The sequence below is a fragment of the Grammomys surdaster genome, unplaced genomic scaffold, assembly GCF_004785775.1.
Source record: "Grammomys surdaster isolate TR1022 unplaced genomic scaffold, NIH_TR_1.0 334, whole genome shotgun sequence".
In the NCBI taxonomy this organism is placed as follows: Eukaryota; Metazoa; Chordata; class Mammalia; order Rodentia; family Muridae; genus Grammomys; species Grammomys surdaster.
Genome location: NW_021604753.1, coordinates 3,084,064 through 3,107,591, shown reverse-complemented (window position 1 = coordinate 3,107,591; position 23,528 = coordinate 3,084,064). Strand labels below are relative to the sequence as shown.

At 44.5% G+C, this 23,528-nt stretch overlaps 1 protein-coding gene across 4 annotated transcripts in view; it reads right to left on the bottom strand.

Annotated features, from left to right (window-relative positions):
* The window catches only part of Txndc11 (thioredoxin domain containing 11), a 56,985-nt gene that overhangs the window by 1,395 nt on the left and 32,062 nt on the right, over positions 1-23,528 (bottom strand). For 2 of the 4 annotated variants that reach the window (XM_028778341.1, XM_028778342.1), the window contains 6 exons: positions 17,918-18,030; positions 15,634-15,834; positions 11,609-12,404; positions 8,596-8,738; positions 8,248-8,357; positions 3,771-3,851 (listed from right to left, as the gene is read on the bottom strand). In XM_028778341.1, coding sequence (XP_028634174.1) covers positions 3,771-3,851; positions 8,248-8,357; positions 8,596-8,738; positions 11,609-12,404; positions 15,634-15,834; positions 17,918-18,030 — 1,444 coding nt within the window. Of the gene's footprint in view, positions 1-3,770; positions 3,852-8,247; positions 8,358-8,595; positions 8,739-11,608; positions 12,405-15,633; positions 15,835-16,094; positions 16,254-17,917; positions 18,031-23,528 lie in introns of those variants that run through there. The other 2 variants (XM_028778344.1, XM_028778343.1) reach the window with 2 other exon arrangements.

The following is a 23,528-nucleotide window of genomic DNA, read 5'->3' as shown; positions in this document are numbered from 1 at the left end:
CCTAAGTCTCTCTCACAGGTACTGTGCACAGGCAACCTAGCCACCGTAACTGAAACATGTCTTTCTACAGTTCTCCCTGAGCTAGTCAATAGACAGGGACCAGCACTCTGAGAGTAAGGACCCCAAAGGCATCATCCATGCTGCCCTGCTCTGTGCCATATATTCTCAGACAAATGACTAGAGCTCTGTAGAATGGGATGGGAGTGTCACGTGTCTCACAGGGCCACTGGAAGGGTTAAATGAGTCAACTGAGTGTTGAACACTGACATGTTCAACGCATCTCACGGGTGTCTCATCTCTTCCTATCAAAAATCACTAGAGACTTAAATTAGATATGCCAGACTGCACGTGGTGACCCACACTGGTAACCTCAGCACTTAAGAGGCAAGAGGAAAACCACAAGTTTGAAGCTAGCCTGGACTATACTGTGAGATCCTATCTCACAACAAAAAAGAAACCAAGTTATAGACCCTTTTATATAATGTTTATTAGGGGTGGGGGGCTCTAAGTAGCTTTTTACAACTTTTTAAACTTTCATGTGAAAACAGAAAGAACTTCAAAGTTAACATGTCAGCCGTATCTATTACTAATCTGGTAAGTGCTTTCTACATTAGAAGAAAGGCACTCGGAATGAGCCCTATCGAGCAGCGAAGGGCCAAGTGGTGGTGCAGCATTCCATGGCAACTGCAACAGCTCAGCATGTCCTGGAGGTGTTTCAGAGTGAGACGGTCAACAGAACCCTCTCACGTTTGTGGCAATGCTGCAGTTCCCTACAATGCTCTCATGCCTTCTATTTACTTTTTGTTATGCTTTGGTTTTGGAGACAGAGTCACAATCTATAGCTCTGGCTAGCCTGGAACATACTATGTAGACCAGGCTGGCCTCAAACAGAGATCCAAATGTCCCTACACCTTGAGTATTCATTCAGATTAAATGCACCTCCACACCCAGCCCACGCCTTTATTAAAAGAAAATTTTAGTTGTTTTTTCAAGTTAAGGTTTCTCTGTATAGCCCTGGCTGTCCTGTGTGGACCAGGTTGGCCAAAACCTCAAGAGATCCGTCTGCCTCTGCTTCTCAAGTAAGTACCGGGATTAAAGAGGTGTGCCACCACCACCCTACTTTCTTTTTTTTTAAGCTCAAAATGTTGAATTTGTTTGTTTGTCTGTTTGTAGACAGGGTTTCTCTGTGTAGCCTTGGCTACCCTGGAACTAGGTCTGTAGATCAGGCTGTCCTCAAACTCAGGGATCCACCTGCCTGTACCTCCTAAGTCCTGGGAAAGGACAGGGTTTTTTGTTTTTTGTTTTGTTGTTGTTTTCCATGTTTAGGACACAGAATATCTATAAACTGCTTCCAAAAAGAAGTTCTTTTAGTCTGGGAATGGTAACTCCCATCATTAATCTCAGCACCCAGAAGGCTAAGGCTATCCTGGGTTACATAGTGAGTTCTATACCAGCTTAAGATACAATGTAAGATTCTTGTCTCAAAAAATAGCTCCCTCCCCATCCTCCAAACAGGTCATTGTCCTCAAAGCATGGTGCTGGTTAGAGCTCCCCAGAAGCAGTTAAATTCTTCTGGGGCTAACACTAGGGTGTCCTTGTGGAGCATATACCAACATCCCCTAGCCCAGAGTTAGGCCAAGGTGTCTGTAGTTTACAGTGTCCTCCAGAGTAGGGTCTAGACTGGCTCTAAGAGATCCCTATGAAAGAAGGTGATGGTCTGCATTCCAGCCTTCCCTCCTCCCACTTGTCATGAAGAGAGGTAATACCAGAGCAGAAAGAGGCTAGGCATAGACAGGCTGTATTGTGGGCAGAAGGCAGGACTCTTTGCAAGACTCTTGTCATCTATGACTGCAGTGAGGCACAGTCAGTGTAGACAGCAGGAGTGTAGAGAGCATACAGGCAGCATCTTCCAATGCTCACAGCCCTCACACCTCAGAAGCAGCCATGTCGACACCTTCTTCCTCTGCACAGCTCTACTTTGTGCACAGAATTTGCATTTTCCACAGTGCACGCACAAACTTTCACTAAAAATAGCAGGAGCAGGTGAACATGAAAACAGTCTTGTTACATGTGATCCTACAGTGGTTTCATTTCCTCTTCTGTGAGCCTTTGGACTTGATAGCTGATAGTCATGAACCACTTTCCGTCTTAGAGGCTGCCTCACTCAAATGACTTCTCCCTGCCGGGCCACGGCTGATCTCTTACCACCTTCTGCCCCCTTTTATTTATTTTTATACAGGCAATAAATAAATAGTCACATTATGCTTGTCTCTTCTACCTTCTGGGTAAGCTTCTGGTAGTGCTCTCTGGACCAGCTAATAACTTGTGTTCATTTTTAGGAAATGAGAAAAATCTCATTCTAAAGCAACAGACTCTGATTTAAACTCTCCATTTTAACAGATGTGGACAGTCTTCTCTTCAGTATCAAGGGACAAAGGAGGGGTTATAGGGACCTGTGGTTTCACTTTTTGACTGGTTTGTTTGTTTGTTTTTTTGACCCAGGGTCTCACTTTATAATTCTTGCTAGCTTTCAACTCAAAAGAGCTCCACCTGCGTCTGCCCCCCAAGCTGGAATTAAAGGTTTTTGTCACCTGGCCTGCACTCGGTCTTTTACTATACAAGGCAGCACCAGAAATGGGATGCTGGCCATGGATGTTCCTTCCCGTGGTCACCTGCCCTGTAGGTGTCTTATCATGTGCTGTAACTTTAGTATCATTATACTACATGCCCAGCTGTGTCACACACAGATGGAATTGCTGGTGTTAGTGTCCCATGATTTCTTGATTATATGGCAGTTTAAACATGTCGTGGAAAGAAGAGAGTTCATTGTGGCAGAGCCAACAGTGGAGTCACACTGTTTATAGTGTGTGATCTGACAAGCCCCTGCCACCTACCACAGGAAATATTGTAGCACACGTTCTCTGAGATAAAGGGCAAAAACAAAGACAATGAATGATTCGACAAAGCAAAGGAAGCCCTCTGGCAGAGGCCAGTAGGCAGAGCAGTGCTGCAGTGGCTTATAAGTGCCAAGGGCCAGGCCTCCTGAAAGGACCCTGCATTTCCCACATGCCCACAGAAGTGTGAACGGTGCCCATGTGGATCTGTTCTGTACCCAAAGGGAAGCTGTGTGTGAGTGACATGGGAGCCAGCATCCAGCTTGTTTGGCTTTAGAGTAGAGTTCATTTCCTTCTTTGTGGATATGTTTGGGCCTACACTTATAATCAAGCCCAACCTTCCTTGCTAATGTCCCATGCCTGCCTGCTGGAGCTTTCAGCACAGCTGGGTGACGCACAACTTCAGAGCAGACTGTACACATGCAGAGAGGGCTCTCCATGACTGGAGCAGTGGGTAGGGAACTGTCAGTGCCCTTGAGCGAGAGAGACTCGTGGGTAACAGTGGGATTCATCCCACACAAACGTGAGCGTTTTTCTGTCAACTGTAGCATCTTTATAGGTTCACACAGGCTATCTAGCTGCCAGGGATGTGCTTGGTAGCTTGAGGGGAAGGAAGGCTAGCCTGGTCTATATAATGAGTTCTAGAACAGCCACAGCTACATAGTGAGGACCTGTCTCAAAAAACAAAAACAAATAATAAACATCATAATACATCACATTCCAACACCAAAGCTCTTCTACTCTGTATCGCTAATGGCAGTATCTTAACTATAGTTTAGAATATAATGAATGATTTACAATGGAAGCTCATATCATCTTCATTCCTTAACAAGAGAATCCTACCTATACAATATTGAAAAAAAAATCCAGCCTTACCTATTGCAGGGAAAAAACAAAACAGTAGGAAGACGGTCAACCATGAATTCCCAAGGAAGATCATTTTGAGACACATCGATCCTGACAGAGGCAAAGGGAAAACAACTGGTAAGAAGTGATTGGCTAAACAAGCCCCAAACCTCAAGAACTTGGAGTGTTTCTGTGGCTCAGACTAGACCAACCCCCTTACTACAGGTATAAGCCAGGGACACACACACTCTACGAACATGCCACTGTGTGCCCTGAGTAATAGAAGGACCTGAAACTAAGCATAAATCTCCCAAGTTGCCTCAGGGAAAGAGTACTTCATTTACTCATCAGGATCTGGCGAGTATTTTAATTTGTCCATTAGTTCTAGAAAAGGAAAGCTACTGAGCACAGCACACATAGCAGGTCTCTTTGAAGATTATACTTTATAGTTGATAAATCTAGATGAAGGCCAAGATCAATGGACTGCCTTAACAAGGTGCCAGTTCTCCTCTCCACTCCTCCTCTTCTCCCCACCATGGGCCTTGCTGCTGCAGCTGGTCTAGTTCAGCTAGTTTAGTTCAGGATGGTGTCAACCACTCAGCAACCATTTTGCTGCTAGGATCCCTAGGGTTACTGGCATGTGCCACCAAGGACAGTAGATTAATTTATGTATATAAAAAATAGTGTCTACTAAATCACCCACCCTGTGAATAATCACTGTAGAACAAACTATAACTGCTCTGGTGAATGAACTCCCTCCAGCAGCAGGCACTGGGCTGGGCAGGTGATGAGGATCACGTGTGCTGACCCATCAGCGGGCTGATGGTGTCCTTTAAGAAGGGATATTTATGATCAGTGCACAGTGATAATGAAGATGCCTGGACCTATTAATTTGGTGGCTTTTTCAAAAGGTATAAGTGGTATGGGATGATCAGGCAGTTTAAATCAGTGTTATGCATTTGCCCAAACTGCCATATGGCCAAGGAATGTAGATGAGGTGTGTGATGGTTTGTATATGCTTGGCCTAGGGTATGGCACTATTAGGAGGTGTGGCATGGTGGGTGTGGGCTTTAAGACCTCCTCCCCGCTCCAAGCTGCCTGGAAGCTAGTCTTCTCCAAGCAGCCTCCAGATGAAAATGTAGAACTCTCAGCTCCTCCTGCAGCATGCCTGCCTGGATGCTGCCATGTTCCTGTCTTGATGATAATGGACTGACTGACCCTCTGAACCTGTAAGCCAGCCCCAATTAAATGTTGTCCTTATAGGAGTTGCCTTGGTTTGGTGTCTGTTCCCAGCAGTAAAACCATAGCAAAGACAAGGTGATAGAGTGCTTGCTTAGCAAAATTTATAGCAGACATGGTGGCACACACCTATAATTTCAACACTCAGGAGACAAAACCAAGAGGATTACAAGTTCGAGGCCACCTTTGGCTACATAGTTACTTGGAGGCCAGCCTGGGATCTGGGATACTTTCATATCCGGATACACACAGAAAACTGTAAAACTGGCACAGCCAAATGCAAATGTTTCTCCCACATCTTTTAACAAAATGGCATGTCTGCCTCTGCTTGTGAAAGCCAAGTGATGTTGGCCACCATCCTCCATAGTTGAATGCATTTCCCTCCAAGTGTGTACTTCAATGAAGAGTCCACTGTGGAGTGAGATCCTTTAAAACCCACAGGGACTGCACTAAGCCACCAAGGCTCCTTTTTGGGATCCTCTAGTTCCAGTATGGCTTATGAGCTGAGACAGCAGCAGGCATACAGCTCCTCCCCTCCCCTTCTCCATTAATTTAAGGATGGACAGAAATGTCCACTATGCCAGCGTCACTGATAAAGCGTCACTTTCCTGTTGCTGTAAGGATTTTCCTAAGTCCCCGAAGTGAAATTAACTGAATCAGGAATGTACAACTTTTTTGTGACTTCTTGCAAATGTTGTCAATGTAAATGTTGTCTGACTATGCTAACTTTATTTTATCAATACTAGATCTGTCACTTGAAAGCATTTATTAATTTAAAAAGTGTAAATGACACTTTATTTACATTTCTTAGGTGATAGTTTCCCTGTTGTTTGCTTATTCGTTCACATTGGATTTTACCTGTTTTTGTTAGTTTGCTTGTTTTTTTTGAGACAGAGTTTCTCTGTGTAGCCCTGGCTGTCCTGGAACTAGCTTTGTAGACCAGGTTAGCATTGTATTCAGAGATCCGCCTGCCTCTGCCTCCTCGGTGCAGTGGCAGGATTAAAGGCGTGTGTCACCACCCAATGTATGCAGAGTTTAGGATTAAGGCAGGGTATTGTGTATGCCAGACAGCACTCTATCCCCACATTCTAGCTCCAGCCCACTTGGAATGTGGTAGGTCTACAGTTATCAACTCTTGAGTCTGAATACTGGCCCCTGATTTACATGTTGCACAATTCTGGACAAGGTGCCTAATATTTCTGTGCCTTAAATCAAAAGAAAGTAATGGATTCAGGAGTTTCACTTGCCTGGTGTTCTGAGGTTTAAGTATATATGTATATAACAGTCTCAGCACAGTCACCTCTCAAAAGTGCCTCTAGTTATTACTAAGAACAAACAGCAGGTAGCAAGTAAAATATAAATACACGTGCTTAGGACTATCCTTTAAAGCATGTTTTTTTATTCTATTATGGCTAGGGATATAGCTAAGTGGTAGAACATTTGCTTTGTATGCATGAGGTCCTAGGTTTAATCCTGCTACTAACAAAGAAAAAAAAAAAGAAAGAAAGAAAACCATTCACATGAAGTGTGTTGTTTTCACTGCAAATATTTCTAGTGGATATGAATTATCTTTCATTATCTTTTCATTGGAAAGATTTTATCTCTATTTTTTGTTTTTTTTTTCCCATGATTTGGTCTAAACTGCTCACTTAATGATCTGGATTTGAGGGCTTGGTAAAGTGCTTCTATATAAGCTATTGCTATTGCTCTTGGCTGCTGACCAGACTAGAGCCTACTGTAACCACAACACACTTCAGCTGCAGGACACAGAAATTAGGCTGGAAAGGAAGTGGAAGGTCACAGGACCGTAAGATGCTAGCTATCAGGCAGCTAGGAAGGAAAAGGCATCGATGATCTCACCCAGTGGCAGAGCCTGTATGCACAATGCTGACCTCTAGATAAGATGTGGCCCACAGGCACATCAGTGGCATGACTATTTTCTGACTGGATTTGAGGCCTGCTCCATAACTCAAAAAGACCATCAAAACTAATCAAAAGAACATGGCCGTGGAGGTCACAGGCCCTAGTGGGCGAACGTACTAGTGTTGTTTTACTAAATGTACAAATACCCTGTAATATTTATGCTTATACCCACAGGCAAATGCTCTCAGCTTTTATCAGAGAAGCTTCTGTCTGCGGCCAACAGTGGTAGATGAAGGAACTCAGGGAGATAAAAAAAGTTTAAGAACTGATGATTGGGGGAGGGACTTGAAAAGCTCTATTCTGAGCATGACACAGCCATTGCATTCATGAACTCACAACATTTACTTAGGGACAGGGGAAGGGCTCATGGCCTAACCCTCCTGGGGATTCATTAGCTAGTGATGGATGCCAAGGGAGGGGAAGTACTCATCTTCAATAGTGGGGCCACTGGTATATCCTCTATGTTCTAGGGTATAGCTCCAGACCCATAAGCATGTGGGTGACTCTGGTTAAACTAGGTTACAAAACAAAAACAGTATGACATGAAATCAGGAAGTGACTTACAGGGAGGAAAGTAAGACAGTTAAATGAGCACGAGGGTGGAAAAAAAGGTGTGCATTGAGTGTACTTAGGATGCACCATATCCGCACATATAAAACTGTCAGGGAGCTGGGTATGATGGTGCACACCTTCATTCTTAGCACACAAGAGGCAGAAGTGGGTGGATCTGAGTTCAAAGGTCAGTGTGATTTTACATAGTGAGTTCCAGGCCAGTCAGGGCTACATAGTAGACCCTGTCTCAAAACAAAATAAAACAAAGCAAACATTTCCCACCTACCCAACTGTCAAAGAATATATGTAATTAAACTGGTGTTTGAAGGCAGGCATGGTAGCTTACACCTGTAACCCTAGCACTTGGTAGACTGAGGCCAAAGGACTGCCAGGAATTAAAGGCCAGCCTGGGCTACATAGTAAGCTCAAGCCAACCTGAACTAGATTGAATCTGTCTCAAAACAAAGGACTTAAAATGTGTTTATACAAAAGCCCATATAAAGCAACCACAGTCTTAACTAGACAAATGGCTATCAACGAAGTCTTCCTCTTGATTTCATCAATGAAGAGGAAAACAAGGGTAAAGGCCCCGAGACCCAGGGCTGGTTGCAACTCTGGGAACCCCCTTCTCAAGACACATCTAAGCAGCCAGACCTGGACCTGTTTTTCCATGTATTCCAGTCAGCAATAAGCATTTTTATGATCAATAACTTCCAGCCCACCCAGCATGGGCTGGTTGTCAGAGAGGATTAAGAGCAGCACAGCTCGTGGTGCTAAAGACTGGTGTCCTTACCTGGCCACAGTAAATGTGTCTTCTGGCAGGAGCCGAGCTAGCTGAATGAAGATGTGATTGAGAGATGGGCAAAAGCCACACCACTGTGTATAGTAGAGCAGCAGGACGTCCTGTGGGAAGGGGAGATAGTAGTTACTCACGCTTGCTCTTGGCCCTGGCTTCCTGCTGTGCTGGGAATCCCAAAGGCATTGAGTCAACTTGACTGCTTGTCAAGGAATTAAGAGGGACAGAGGGCTTGACTTGTCCCTCTCTGGCACCCCTAAACCTGTTCCTGTAGTGACTAGGACCGAATGTAGGGCCTCTTGGTGCTCAGGTGCTCTCCATGGAGCCCTAGCTCGCATCCTATACCTGTTTCCGAAGAGTTACTTCCCAGAAGGTATCAGTTGTCACTTCAGTGATTAAATGCTGGGTCGGAAACTGAGCAGAATCACTTCCAGTGAGATGCCTTTTCAGAGGGCTGTAGAGAACACTGAAGTTTTGGATAAAAGACTCTGAAAGGAACGAGAAAATAGATCAGCTTTGGTCTAGGTACAAGTGAAATAGATTGCCTACTTTAAATTCAAACACTTCAAAATTGAAATGATTTCCCATGTCTATATTTTTATTGTTTTATTTTACTTTTGGTTTTGTTTTAAGACAGGGTCTTACTTTATAGTTCTGGCTGATTTGGAACTTGCTATGTAGACTAGGCTGGTCTTGAACTCAGAGATCTACCTGACTCTTAAGTAAGAGGAGCAAAGGCCTGTGTCTCCATATTTATAGGTTTTTGTTGTGGTTGTTTTTTGTTTTAAGCAGACCCTAACACAAAGGCCCAGGGTACCATCAGACTTGACTTTGGCATTAGTAACTCAAAGGACAGTCCTTGACTAATTAAATAGTGTGTGAGTGGGGTGCTCAATGCATTGTGGAGATTCCATCCTGCTCTGTTCCACAGGGACTGCCACAGACACACACACCATGAGAACATACACATAAAACCCTCTGCAAGTGCAGCCTTGAACCCTTTAAGCATCGCTACAAATGCAGTGCCAGTGCAATGTGAAGGTGTTTAATGCTCGTTAATCTGAGACCAAGAAGCTTTTTGTTTCCTTTATTAAAGTTCATGTTTCCTTTTTTAAAAAGCTAACAAAAATAAACAATTAATTATACATGGTGGAAAATATATAAAGAAATCTCTAAGTAATGAAAGTCTTAACTTACGCCAAAAATCTCACCCTTGCCACCAATGCCACATCTCAGAACCCTCTGCCTCAGCAAAGCATCGCTAGTCTATAAACTTCCCTCTCTTCCAACTCCTCCAATGGAGGTCTTAACAGACAGTGACTCACTCTGTAGAAGCAGAAGGTACGAAGAGTGTTGTCAACACTAAAGACATGTCTTTATCATAGCTCAGCAAAACTTAGTTGATTCTAGTTTTGGACTGTGAAATCATGACTTCTCAATCTCAATGAAGCCTAAATTCTGAAGCCACTCCCAAATCTGCTACAAAGTATAGAAGAGAGAAAATTGCTGGGCCAGAGTTGATACAAAAGATGAAATGAAACCTCAAGAGGGCTTCTTTCAGAACACTTGTAAATTCAAAGTGATGTGTTATGAGCTTCTCTGAGCTGAGTATTACTCACGGAACCCAGAGAACCCATTCACCACTTGCTTTAAAACTTGCACGTTCATTTGGGTGTGGTGGTACACATCTTTAATTCTAGTGTTTGGGAGGCAGAGGCAGGTAGATCTCTGAGTCTGAGGCCAGCCTAGTCTATACAGTGAGTTGTAGGAAAACCAAAGCTACATAGACAGACCCTGTTTCAAAGGAGGAAAAAAAATCCAAATAAAAATAACAAAAAACTTAGCTGGGGGCTGTGGAGAGATCAGAGGACCTGGGTTCAGTTTTCAGCATCTACATGGTAGCTCACAATTTGCCTGTTTCGGGAGATTCAATGCTTCTTCTGGCCTCTCTGGGTACCACACATACATGCAGGTAAAATACCATATACATAAAAAATAATAATAAAAATAAAAACTTTAACCACATGCTTGGGGACTCGGAGAAATGGCTTAAGGGCACTGACTGTTTTTCCAGAGGACCCAGGTTCTGAGCACCACACAGTGGCTCAGAACCGCCTGTAGCATCAGATTCAGGGGACCTGACATCCTCTTATGGTTTCTGCAGGTACCACACACATGTGGTATACAGACATACATGGAGCAAAACACTCATGCACATAAAATAAAAATAAACATCAAAATAAAATACCTATTTGTTTCATTTTAAGAAAGCCGAATATACCAACATATCATAAACTGGGAGTAACTGAACTCCATAAAGTGAATGACCACAAGTTTGTTTTGAGCATTAAAGAGCTCTTGTGATTAGAATATATAATTTGACACAGAATAACCAACATTTCTGGGTCCTTTCATGAAGATAGCTAATGTGTGTGAATGCTCCACCTGGACAGACAAAGGACTAGGAGTTAAGGCTGTGCTCGCCCTGCCTTCACAGTCTCTAAACTGAGAAATCAAGTTCCTCTCACTCTCACACAACTCCTTCCTCCACTTGGCAAGCACTGGCTCTCCCTGCACCTCCAGTGATGCTGAACTAACGAGGCTTTTGAATTCTTAGTTTCTTGTGTTGCCTGTCAGGAACTTCGGCAAAGTCCAGGAAAAGGACAGCATGAGTCCATTTGCTACTGCTGCTGCCAAGCCCTGGGAGTCAACTCTGGGCTGCTTTCCCACAGTAAAAAGGCTTAGGTCACCTCACGTGGTTTTTACTGCAACCTGGCCTCAACACTTGTACGTTGCAGTGTAAGCACTGGGGGTTAAGGCAGGCTTCTTCAACATGCTATGGAAGTTCAGCACAACAAATGGGGCGAGGTGGTCCGGAGACTCACACATGGAACACAAGAGTGAGCAGGACAATCTAAGTACACTTCTCTCTGCTTCAGCTCCTTTCAACTGTGCTGCTATCCTGCCATGTTCATCATCCCCTGCATGCCCCACTAGAAAGGCTCTCATGACATTGTCTGGCATGGGAGCCAGGTTCCTTGTGATTAACATTTGCTCAGCTTTAGAAAGGTGACGGAAGTTGCCCATCTTAGACTCAGCCCCTACAGGTTAGCTGACAAACTGGACCAAAATTTGACAGATGGAAGCTTCTGCTCTATTTCCTGAACAAACTAGCTTCTTTTCAAACTGACCAGCTAACAGATAAAGACAATTTTTGATCAGTTGTCTGAAGACTTAAAATTGAACTATGAAGCTGGTGTCACCTCCATGATCAGGAATAATGAGACCATCAATGCAGATTACAGCTCTTAAGCTAAGTAAAGCTAATATGCTGAGGGAGGCAAACCACCTACAGTACCTAGAGTGAACTTCATGAGGGCTTGTTTGGGATCCAGGATATAGTGAGATTCTTCTTTCACATCAACGATTGTGGCAAACTCCTTCACGGGAGCAGAGCTTGGGGCACCCAGTCTCTCTGCATATAACCAAAATAAATTGGAATCCAAAAGGTAGATGTTCAGGGTCTTGTTGGTTCTGCAGCTCAGGCCTGTGAAGGCTGTGCTAGTGAGGCCCACTTCAGGAAAGCGGTACCTGTCCTCCTCAATGTGAGGAATGGGGCTCGGGGCAGTAGCCTCACAGCTCTTCTCTAAGGAAGAGAACTCGAGGGCTGGGGCTGTAAAGACATCCTGTTCAGAGCCAGTGAAGCTTGCCATGCCCCGGGATATGGTCCTGCAACATGCAGTATAGTAGCTGAAAGGGCTATAGGAGGTTAAAAAATTGCTGCATTCTATGCTGCCCGACACCATATGATAAAAAGTCTGCTCCTTGAGGTAGAAAGAATCCAGAGCGGCTGCCATCTCGAAGAAGTTGCACTGTGGCACACTCACTGAGCTAGGTCTGGTACCACCCACTGTCTGGTTGACACACAGCTCACAGACATTGTGGGTCCTGGAGAGGGCTGGCCCCTGTGGCAGCACCACTGTGTTACAGCAGGGGGACGCTGCCATCAGCTGAGCATCAGGCAGTGGGGCTGGCAGCTCTGGCGCCAGGGACTGGAACACAGGTGCCTCCTGTGTTCGCCGCAGATGTTGAAGGAGGCGCTCCACTACCTGGTCCCCATGACAGTTATTGTACTCCAAGGCCACTTCGGTGATCTGAAAGACAGGGTAGAACTGGTAAGAGGCTCAAGTTTTATGGATGTGGAAAATGGCTGCTAAGCTGCCAGGATGGCATCCCTGAGTCACAGGCAGGAGAGAAGTAGTCATGCCAAACTTTTGTTGTTGTTGGTTTGTTTTTAGCTTTTTGAGTCAGGGTTTCTCTTCAGACTGGCCTGGAATTTATAGTGATCCGCCTGCCTCTGCCTCCCAAGTGCTAGGATTAAAGGCGTGTACCACCACTGCCCGGCTCACACCAGACTCTTAGTACAGGGGTCCGAGTTATTTTTTTTTTTTTTTACAAGATGCTCCTCTATCAGCAAGCAATGAACCACTGCTCTGAGTCAGAAGGTTCTAGAGATATCTGCCCACCATAGACAGATAAAAGTCCAGCAGGCAAAACTGTTCAGCTCAGGAATATATTGAGACAGACGGGAACGGAACCCTCTTGCCTCCCAGGTGAGCCTCTTTCCTCATACCTTTAACATTCTCCAATCTACAGTAAGTCTGAAAACTTCTCAAACACATGTGGAGATTTAAGTAAATTTACAGCATATATTTTCCCAAATACATCTAATGCCACACAGGAGATCATCATGCCAGCCTGCTCCCAATAGTCCACAGGTATCTTTCCTTTCCAGAGCACCTCTCCCCTCCCTGGACCACTGCTGCTAGGTTTCTAGCCTCAAGCTAGAAACCAGCTAGTTCTCTATTTCTGCTCAGTCCCCTCAGGCCACACCTTCCTTTTTCTTAACACCTGAATGTCCACACTGATGACTGCTGTTCTTAAGCCCCTGCTCCATAAAGGCAGCTCCACTCTGAATGGTAAATGAACTAGCTTCTGCCATTTTAGCCCCTGACACCCTCCTATGGCCTCAAAGTTTTCTGCTGCAACATGCCTTTTTCTTTACAGGTTTATGGATCTTCACTGACAGGACCAAACGTGAGCACGTGTGAACATAAGGCATTTCAGAGAAATGAATACAATAGCCTTTCTTGAAGGAGTAACCACTTTACTCTCAAGTTTAAGGTCATTTTCAACTACTTGGTGAGTTCAAAGCTAGTCTGGGCTATATGAGATTGTCTCAAACAAAGTGTGTCAGTATGTATGAACACATTTCCAACTTAGACAACTTCTATAACAGTATTTATGGAAGATTAATTTAAAATGTATTTACAAAGTCACTTTAGATGGTAAATTAAATGTGTTAAATGACCCCTCACCCATATAAGCCTCATTATCCTTTTTGGACAAGATTCTTGACAGCACATGTGCCAGTTCCCAAAGACTGCTCAGCGTAGAAAGCAAGTCAGAAGGGCTTTGGAGGCTGAGACAGACGTTTCCTTTGACTGGCATGTTGTGTAATAGACAGCATGTTGTCTCAAGAACACTCTTAGGAATCTGAAGGGCTAGTGTTCCTGGTGTCAGGATCTATGTTTTCTTTGTGTGTACACATGGAGGTGTGGAGTGTGCATTTATGTAGCACAGGTGTAAGGGCAGCTGCCCACTCCTGGCCTACACAAAGCCTGCAACTGTTACAAGTGTCCTTGTCTACTATGCCCTCAAGAGTGTGAGTTCTTTGAAACTTCTGCCCAGACCTAGGCCCACAATGGAAGGCAATGAACAACAAAGCTACCCGAGTCCCCTCCTTACCCAGTGTGCCTGTTTCCTTCTAAGCCTCCTCTGCCCTCTTCTGCCACTTCCTGACCCTGGCCTGGCTGAGCTCTGACTGTCCTTTGCTTGAGTTATAAGCAGATTCTTGGTTTCAGACTGGACCACCTTCTGAGACCAAATGCCAGTGTTTGCCACATACTTACTTTCCCATGAGCTCCCAGTACTTAATCAACACTGGCCAGGCTGACCTGCCACATGGAGGGAAAGTGCTGGGCAGATGTTACTTGTCTCAGAAATGCCTAATATGAAGGGGCCATATGTGGAGCGAGGGCGACAGACTCCACCTACCTCAGAGCACCCCTAAGAACTTGGGGAACAGTCACAGGTGAAACTGATTTTTTTAAAAAAGGCCTCTTCGTAGATTCTAGAAACAGAAGATGTAGGGAGATGCTCATCTGAGAACATGAGACTAGAAGCAAAGCCTCCCTTTGGCGCCAACTTCAACCTCAGCCCTCGGAATGGAGGGACTAGACTCCTGCCAACACTACCCTGCCACCCTGCATGCCCAAGTCAAGGGAGACAATGTCTCAAAAGTTAAAGTAAAGCCACAGCAACAGCTACCACCAAGGCTGGAAACTGCAAAGACCTTGTCGGCTCTTAATCTAGATAGCACAGAGGCCTGGGGCATGGAAAAGAAATTGTTGAATCATAAAGCATTCATGCAATGCCCATTTTCTAAAGAAATGAAGCCTTAAGTTCCACTTCAGCTCAGTGGAAGGAACAGAACTGCTTCACTTCTTTCTCTTTTCTTCCTTTAAAGCCAGGCTGTGCACCCACTAGAGCCAGGCTGTGCACCCGTTAGAAGGCTCCCAGTGGGGATAACAACTGGAAATTCGCACAGCTAGTCTGGCTAGTGAAAATTCTTCCCCAGCCTCCAGAGCACTGCTGAGAGGCCCGGAGACAGGCACTGTCTGCTTCGCCTGGTCTGTGCTACAGGGATTCAGATTATAGTCTGTGCCAATTAAGGGATCCTTGAAGGAAAGAAAAAAATAAAATCCTCGTAAATCCAATTTAGCAATCTCCAGATCTTTGCTGATTGTTGTTGCTCCCTCTAAGTGCCTCCAAATGATCCACATATAAAAATAAACTCATGCCTAGAGAGAATGAATATCCCAGAAAGCAGTGCAGGAGGGAGGAAAGACTCCAGGTATTTCTCTCTGGAAACCTGTCCATCTGCACAACAATTAAGATTTAGAGAAAAAGGCACACAGCATCAGTGTAGCTGTGCTGTGCTAGGTCCCCCAAAAGTGACATTCTCTAGGCTTTATCAGCTTGTCTGAGTTCCCACCACACACTCAACAGGAAGGTCAGTGCAATCATCTGAAGAAGAGCTATTTGCTAGGTCTCTGGAGAAGCAAGTTCATTTCCCTTCTCTGCTATTTACCCTAGACCAGAGCAACAAACAGACAGTCAGAGACGCTGGAGAATCCCTGTCCCAGGCAAAGACCCCTGAGCCTCAGCTACTTTTTCTGATGGCTACTTATGATGATGGATTAGTGCCCTTGAATGTGGAAGGAGAGCTATGGCAGGAGTCAGAACCACTAGGACTCTTACCTCATCTAGGAGAGGATGCCTCTCAGCTAAGGGATCAAAAGGTATGAACAGGAAGAGTGCTGGTCCTTTCTTCAGCTCATTGTTCAACAGCAGACTCTTGCCTCCATGGGGTTGTAGCCATCGGAAGAGGGTCTCCTGGTTTTCTGAGGCCCACTTATAGATGTTCTCAGCTGTGAAGTTCATGGCTTCCCTGGGGAAGACCTGCCAAGGACAAATGTAACAGAATAAAGGAGAGGTCTGTTAGACAAGGCAGAGCAAAGGACTAGCACCGCACTCCAGAGGTCAGGTCAAGCTGCACTGTGAGGGAGGAAAAGGCACCCAGAGGCCATGACTACTGGCTGTAAAGCCAACACTTAGCCCACCTCTCCACAGTCTCAACAAGTAGGCAGAAAGCCATCATGGGAGCAAGAGGTGACTTTCATATCACTGGGTTCACCTTTTGTCCCCTGAGATAGACTCACCTATCCAGACACTCTCCCTGCCTTCAGGTGGCTGTAATGTCCTCTAATCATCCTAAGGAGCACTATAGAGCACCACATGATATTTATAGTAATCTAGGTCTATGGTCTGTGGTTACAGGATGTTATATCTTAGTCTTGTCAAATTCTGTCCCAGAGACCAGAGAGAAGCATCCTCTAGGGAGAGGCTACAGAGGCTTTGTTTGAGGTCACCCCAGTAACTGGACAAATTCCTGGCATCGAACACTGATCAGCAGATACGAGAACAATCAGTGAGTGAACTGAGCTTACACAGGCCCTAGATCACATCATGTGCAGCAGGAAGGGAAGAGACACTTGGCGTTTTCGCTTTTTTTTTTTTTTTTTTTTTTTGGTAACATAGAAGTATTTTTGAAAAGCCAATGATATAAATCACAAGTTTCAAACAATTTCCAGAGTGGTACTTGGGGAAGTGTCACAAAATGAAGTGTAGTAACACCAGAAAGGAGACCTAAGTGACTTCACAGGAATGTGCCTGCTGCTTTTTAACACACTAACCTTCCAATGATACTTCATTTGAAAAACAGCATCTGCTGATAAACACCTGAGGCAGCAAGCCTGGGCTGTCTCAGAACTGCCCAGTTCTCCTTTCCCCTTACTCTTGTGCAGTGTCCTGTGCTATAAATACATGTCGGCTGAAGCAATGGTGTGAGAAAGAAAATGAGAGCTAGCAAAGCAGAGGAAGTGAAAAGCGAGACAAGCACGAGGAGAGTGGGCAGGCTGTGAAGAGGCAACCAGCAGCAAGGCTCAGAGGAGGACGGGGGGGGGGGGGTTTGTCAAAACATTTCTATTTGGAAAACAGAAAAATACATTTAACAGAATATGGATACCAAGAAGAAAAGCACAATTATCTGTGAGCTCTGAGAGTTAGGCAGATGCTAAAATGACTGCAAGCAAGGGCAATCCCTAGTGAGTTCTCAACAGCACCTAGAAGGACCCATGACCCTCAGTCAAGGGAAGAAACCTTCACTACATCTGAATACCAGTGATCCTGTCAGCAATGAAAACACTTCAGAGAACCATCGAGAGGGCTCAGCAGGTAAAGGCACTTGCTGCCAAGCCTGATGACCTGAGTTCCATTCCCAGGACATTTATGGTAGAAGGAAAAAATGAACTCCTGCAAACTGTCCTTGGACCTGCGTGCGTGTGTATGACAAAATAAATGTAATTAAAAATAAAATACTTCAGAAAAATATCCTGTCAGCAACGACTGTTTAAGTGGCAAGGACACAGCTGTGAAACTTGGTGTTCAGAGTAAGTGAGTGGCAGCAGGCCCAGCAAAAAAGCAAAGGAAATCAGGGAACAAAGGAGACAATGAGAACCCGGTTCCTTTGAGGTGAGAAGCTATCAGCTTCTCCCTGTGTCTTGACAAAAACTTCAACCCTGCACTGTTAGTGCAGGAGACAAGCTGCTCACATCCCTGTGTTTCATACAAGAATAAGTGAACAATACTGCCCAGTGGAAGCTCATCTCAGAGAGCGTGCACCTAGAGTGAGAGATCACCAACTGAGTAGCTGCAGCTTCACTCGAGAAGGGCAACAGCAAAGCTATTCCAGAATCTAAGCAAACAGGTTCTAGACAGCACAATCAAGAGCCCTCTAACGCACAGATCTTAACCAGGGATAGGCTCTAGAGCGGACTTACAGGAATTCTCAATTTGCACATAAAATCACATGTTCTTTCCTAGGGAGAGGCCCACACATTTCATCCAGTTCTTAATTGAGTCTGTGACCTACATAAGGTTAAGAACCACTGCACTAATACAAATGTGACTTTAAAATACTTACAAGTGATGTGTTGAAATGTCTATGTAAATACACACTTCCAGAGTGTACTAAGGATACCAGTTTCGCAAGATGTTTATTTGTGATAACCCCAAATCGTACTGTTCCTAGGTAATCTGAAACAGAAAATTTTCCTTTATTAAAGAGAGGGCCCAGGCCTTAAAACAACACAAACCATTGATCCAGCCCTAATGCACCTAGCCCCTCAAGCAGAGCTGTTGCTAACCTGGCCCGGCCCTGGAAGGAGCAGCTGCAGAAGCTGGACTCTTACTACCAGTCACTTGGGCTGGGGAGACTGCCACATCCACCTGCAGCTATCTGACCTGTCTGCCTTGCCACCCTGTTCCCTATGCTCAAACAAGCCTACCTCTTGGCCAAGGCACAAGCTGCCATCTCTGGCCATGAGTAGCTCCTCCTCATTACTCATCTTGCTCTCACTTTCCCTGACTACCTGCCTAGTATCAAGCACTCAGGGGAGGAAAGCTTTGGGGAGATATCGGGACTTTATCTTCTTATTTTGATGGTACCTGTAAGTACCTATATTGTCTTATTCATTTACTTACATTTTACTTTATCCACATTCCTCTTAGGAATTTAAGTTCTTATTTATTGCTGGTACCCTAGTTGGATGAAGACAACTCTGAACTTTCGATCCTCCTGCCTCCACCTTCCCAGTACTGGATTGAAGGAATGTGTCCCCCACAGGGTGCTGGGGAGCAAATCTAGGGTTTTATGCATGCTAGGCAAGCACTCTACCAACTGAGCAGCATCGCATGCCACTAACTATATGTGAAATGAGTGAATCTAGCATATACAAACAGCTCACACAAATTGACAATAAAAAAAAATGATTAAAATGTGCACACCACACAAAGGGAATGGACCTGGATAATCATTACATCAAAAAATATCCAATCGCACTCTGAGGAAAGCAATCATAGCACTTTTGACCTTCCAGCTGAGCCTGACATGTAAGGCATGGGGCATTGAGCATCCGTGACCAGCAGACCACCGGGGCTCTGCTACAACAATAGCAGAGAAGGTAAAATTTGAGACTTGACCACAGAATTTTGTGGACTGCTAGCAGCAACAAAGAAGGGACAGCGTGTCAGGCATGGTGGCACACACTTTTAGTCCCAGCACTCAGGAGACAGAGGCAAGCGGATCTCTGTGAGTTCGAGGCCAGCCTGGTCTACAAAGCAAGTTCTAGGACAGCCAGCACTATTACACAGAGAAACCCTGGCTTCACAAACAGGGATGGGGAGGGGGGAGATAAGAGAATAGAAACACCCTCAACACAGCACAACTTCTGTTTGAAGTTTAAAACAAAACCTCATGTTTGGAAAACAGTATTTTTTTCTAATGAGCACAGAGGAGTAGAAATGTACAAAGACCCTGAAAGAGGGTACAGAGGCGCACACTGAATCATCTCAGATACTCCGAAGACTGGGGGACGAGGAATGTTTGAGCCTAGGAAGAGCTTAAGACCAAGCTGGGCAAAATACGGAGACATGCCTCAGACAGAACAAGAAGAATCTGAAGGGAGAGTAAAGTCTGCTGTGTGTGCAGCTGCCATAGCATGACTGTAGAGAGTAAAAAGAAAACTTCTGGTACAGGACAGGTTCTGGGTACAGAACCCAGGTTGTTAGCTCAATAGCAAGTACCTTCCCTGCTTAGTCTTCCTTAATTTTCAGGAACCATGGAATATGATAGTGTTTGAACAAGTATAAAATAAAGTATTCCGTGTTGAAGGTGGATGTGTGAGACAGTGTAGGGAACACTTCATCCTTTCCTATTCTCCTTCCTCCTTATTGTACATTGTTAAAGAAGACCAGTTACATTTCAGATGCTACCAGCTTACCATGTAACAAATATACAAATCTGAGCAAATTCAACACATAAAGGTATCACCTTCAAAGCCTGGCACTGTGGTACATACACATTTAATCCTAGCACTTATAGGCAGAGGCAGACAGGTCTCTGTGAGTCTGAGGCCAACCTGGTCTATAGAGTGAGTCCAGGTCAGCTTAAGCTGTTTCATAATAAGATCCTGTCTCAAAAACAAAAAATGTTTTCTTCAACCCCAAGTCCAACCTTCCAGCATTGCCAGCCTTACCCACTAGGTAAGGAGCTGCTGACTGGAACAGTGGGAATGCCTCTCTACCATGGTAAACAATCCTAAACACAAACCTGATGAGTTTAAACTGACATAAGAGAAACACAGGAAGAATAAACCAGAAAGCAAAAAGAATGGTTTGTGTGGAGGCCTGCATGTACCTGGGTATCTGACTAAGAGCCACAGTCATGCCAGGGAAATGGAAGGAAGCTACTATAGAAAGGAATCACTAGCAAAAATACTAACTGCAAATCAGAACACTACAGTGAGGGTGGGGGAGAAGGAATCAACCTCGGTAACTGCAGAGCTGTAAAACTAAGGGCCAAGAGAACTGGGCTAAGTCCATAAATCTCATTAAAAATGTTTCCCACAAGGCTATATAACTGGCAATCCTGAAACTACCAATACATCTTTTTACCCAAGTATATTGCCATCATGGGAACCAGTGTTTTTACTACTGGAGTAACAAGCTACACTGTAGGAGAGGAAGGCTAAAATGAATCCTGTTGTGTGTGTCAGATTGGAATCAGAGAGAACTGTATAAACTAGCTTTTCCTTTGCACATATGTATAGGACATAAAAATATGGATGCATTCATATATGGGTATAAACGCATGTGTTTCCTGGTACTATCTGCTGAGACCTTGAACTGAGAATGCCCTAAAGCCACCAAAGAGTATAGACCCAGCACTTAGACCTTCATCCCCAACTGTCAATCTCCACTGAAAGGCACCAGACTTCCACAGAAGAGGCTGATGAGAAGGAAAAAAGCAGAAGAGATGTATGTGACAGTCCTATGGATGGACCCTGGCCCTTCCATGTGCTAGCAGACACTCTTACCACTCAGCCACCTCCAAGTCCCTTTAAAAAAATTTAAATGCTCAACACCTTAAGTTCAGGTGATGAAAATATCAGGAAAGAATGGCAGCGCCTGAGCTACAGCTGAAGCCTGCTGAGCCTCAGTGACACTGCACAGGAAAGGAAGGCTGCGCCCTGGTGAACAGCTGTGGACAGAGCAGGAAAATCAGCCAAGGACAACACTGATGCAGGATTCTGCTAATGTCTCCAGCATGATATGCTGCAGCAGAATAAAAAGTGACAGCCTGACCCGAGGCTGAATGGGCCATTCAACTGCATCAGTATGAACGAAACAGGTTGCCCACACAAAGCAGAGCCCAACACACTGCAACTCTGAAACTTTACTTTTCACACATGAAGACATTTGTAAAAATCAAACTTTTTGTGAGCATGGTGGAAATTTTCCAGAAAGAAGTCCATCAAGTTTGCAATCTCATGCAATAATTAATACTTGGACCAACATAGGAAGTTTACAGTTTAAGAATAATGTGAGTGCACCCTGCTAAAGTAGGCACCACATGTCCTACACATGTCCTCTTTGTCACTTATAAAATGGATCCTTTTGTTCTAGAAGTAATGAGGTTCCAATATTTTAATTAAGAACTATAAAAGCCAGGTGTAATAGAAGATAAAAGATCAGGCGTTCACGGTCATCTTCAGCTATGGAGGGAGTTGGAGGTTAAGCTAGGCTCCATGAGAGTGTCTAAAGGAAAAGAACAAAACAACCTTGAATATGTTGAAGAATTTAAAATAAATTAAGGCTCATATTCTCTCCTCCCTTGCCCCTTCCAAGAAAAATCTACCAAGTGCCAGGTGTGGTAGTGCATGCTTTTTTCTTTTTCTTTTTTTTTTTTTGGTTTTTCGAGACAGGGTTTCTCTGTGTAGCCCTGGGTGTCCTGGAACTCATTCTGTAGACTAGGATAGCCTCGAACTCTCGAACTCAGAAATCTGCCTGCCTCTGCCTCCCAAGTGCTGGGATTAAAGGTGTGTGCCACCACCGCCCGGCTTTTTTTTTTTTTTAATTATTTATTTATTATATATGAATACACTGTTGCTGTCTTCAGACACACCAGAAGAGGGCATTGGATCCCACTACTGATGGTTGTGAGCCACCATGTGGTTGCTGGGAATTGAACTCAGGACCTCTAGAAGAGCAGTCCGTGCTCTTAACCTCTGAGCCATCTCTCCAGCCCCCGGTAGCGCATCTTTTAATGTAGGCAGATGCAGGTAGGTCTGACTTTAGGCCAGCCTGGTCTACAGACCTAGTTCCAGGATAGTAAGGGGTACACAGGGAAACCCTGTCTTGAACATTCCTCCACCCCTCAATCTAACATGAGAAAAGTCACATTCTATTACTTTTTTAAGATCAGAAAAAAAAGGGAGCTGAAAAGATGGCTCAATGGCTGAGCACCAGCTCTTAACACTGGCTCAATGGTTAAGAGCACCATCAGGACTCAGGTCCTGAGTTCAATTTTCAGCAACTACATGGTGCCTCACAACCATCTATAACAGGAGCTGATGCCCTCTACTAACATTTATGTGTACATGCAGAGAGAACACTCACATAAATACATAAATAAATCTTTAAAAGAAAAAAATTAGAAAACTCCATGTGTCTATGTCTGTGTGTGAGTATGTCTGTGTGTGAGTATATGCACCTAGAGCTATAGTTACAGGCAGCTGTGAGTCCCTATCATGGACATTGAGATATGATCCTGGTTTACCTGCAAGAGCAGTATGCTCACTTAAATACTGAATCATCATCTCTTCAGGCCTCTCAATTAATTCTTATTGGTCTCTATACAGTCTATTTACTAGCCTGGTCTTTATCCAGCTTCAGATCTCTGATAACCACAAAGTGGCAAATGGTAGCAAAAATGACTACAAATGTGACAAGCTCTTGAAAGAACATCTGGGCAAGGAAACAGCTGCATGTACTGATAAAGGTGACCACTCACTGTCTAAGAGGGGAACAGGAAAACACTCAACGGTCTTGTTGTAAGAACTGAGGCATGGACCCTGTGTCCCTAGAGCCCACTGAGCCACTATAAGATAGGACATGTTCCATGAACATTGCGTGAGGGAAGCAACAGAAGGCACTGGGATCTGTGAAGTCTGGGGGCACTTTCAGTGGTTAGCCATCTTGCTTTGAGTCCTCAATCTCACCTTCTGGCTATTTGTTAGAAGGTTGGGCTCTTTGCCAATAACAGACTACATCACTCCAATTTCCATGTATCCTAGGGATCACTTTAGTCATTTTTCCTGCTGCTTGGACATACGCTTGTCACCACCCACCACTGTTGCTCACTAAGGGTGCAAGGAGAATGAAGTAGGTAAAATTGCCTGTGGTTTCCCTTGAGGTCAATGTGGACTCTCATGCTTGCATCAGGATTTTGTTAGGGGTTTCTAAATGCTCTCACTTCAGTCTGTTCTTTTAGTACCATTTCCCCTTAAAGTCAGTATGAAATATTCTTTTTTTTTCCTTTCTTTTTTTTTTTTTGTTTTTTGTTTGTTTGTTTGTTTGTTTCGAGACAGGGTTTCTCTGTATAGCCCTGGCTGTCCTGGAACTCACTCTGTAGACCAGGCTGGCCTCGAACTCAGAAATCTGCCTGCCTCTGCCTCCCAAGTGCTGGGATTAAA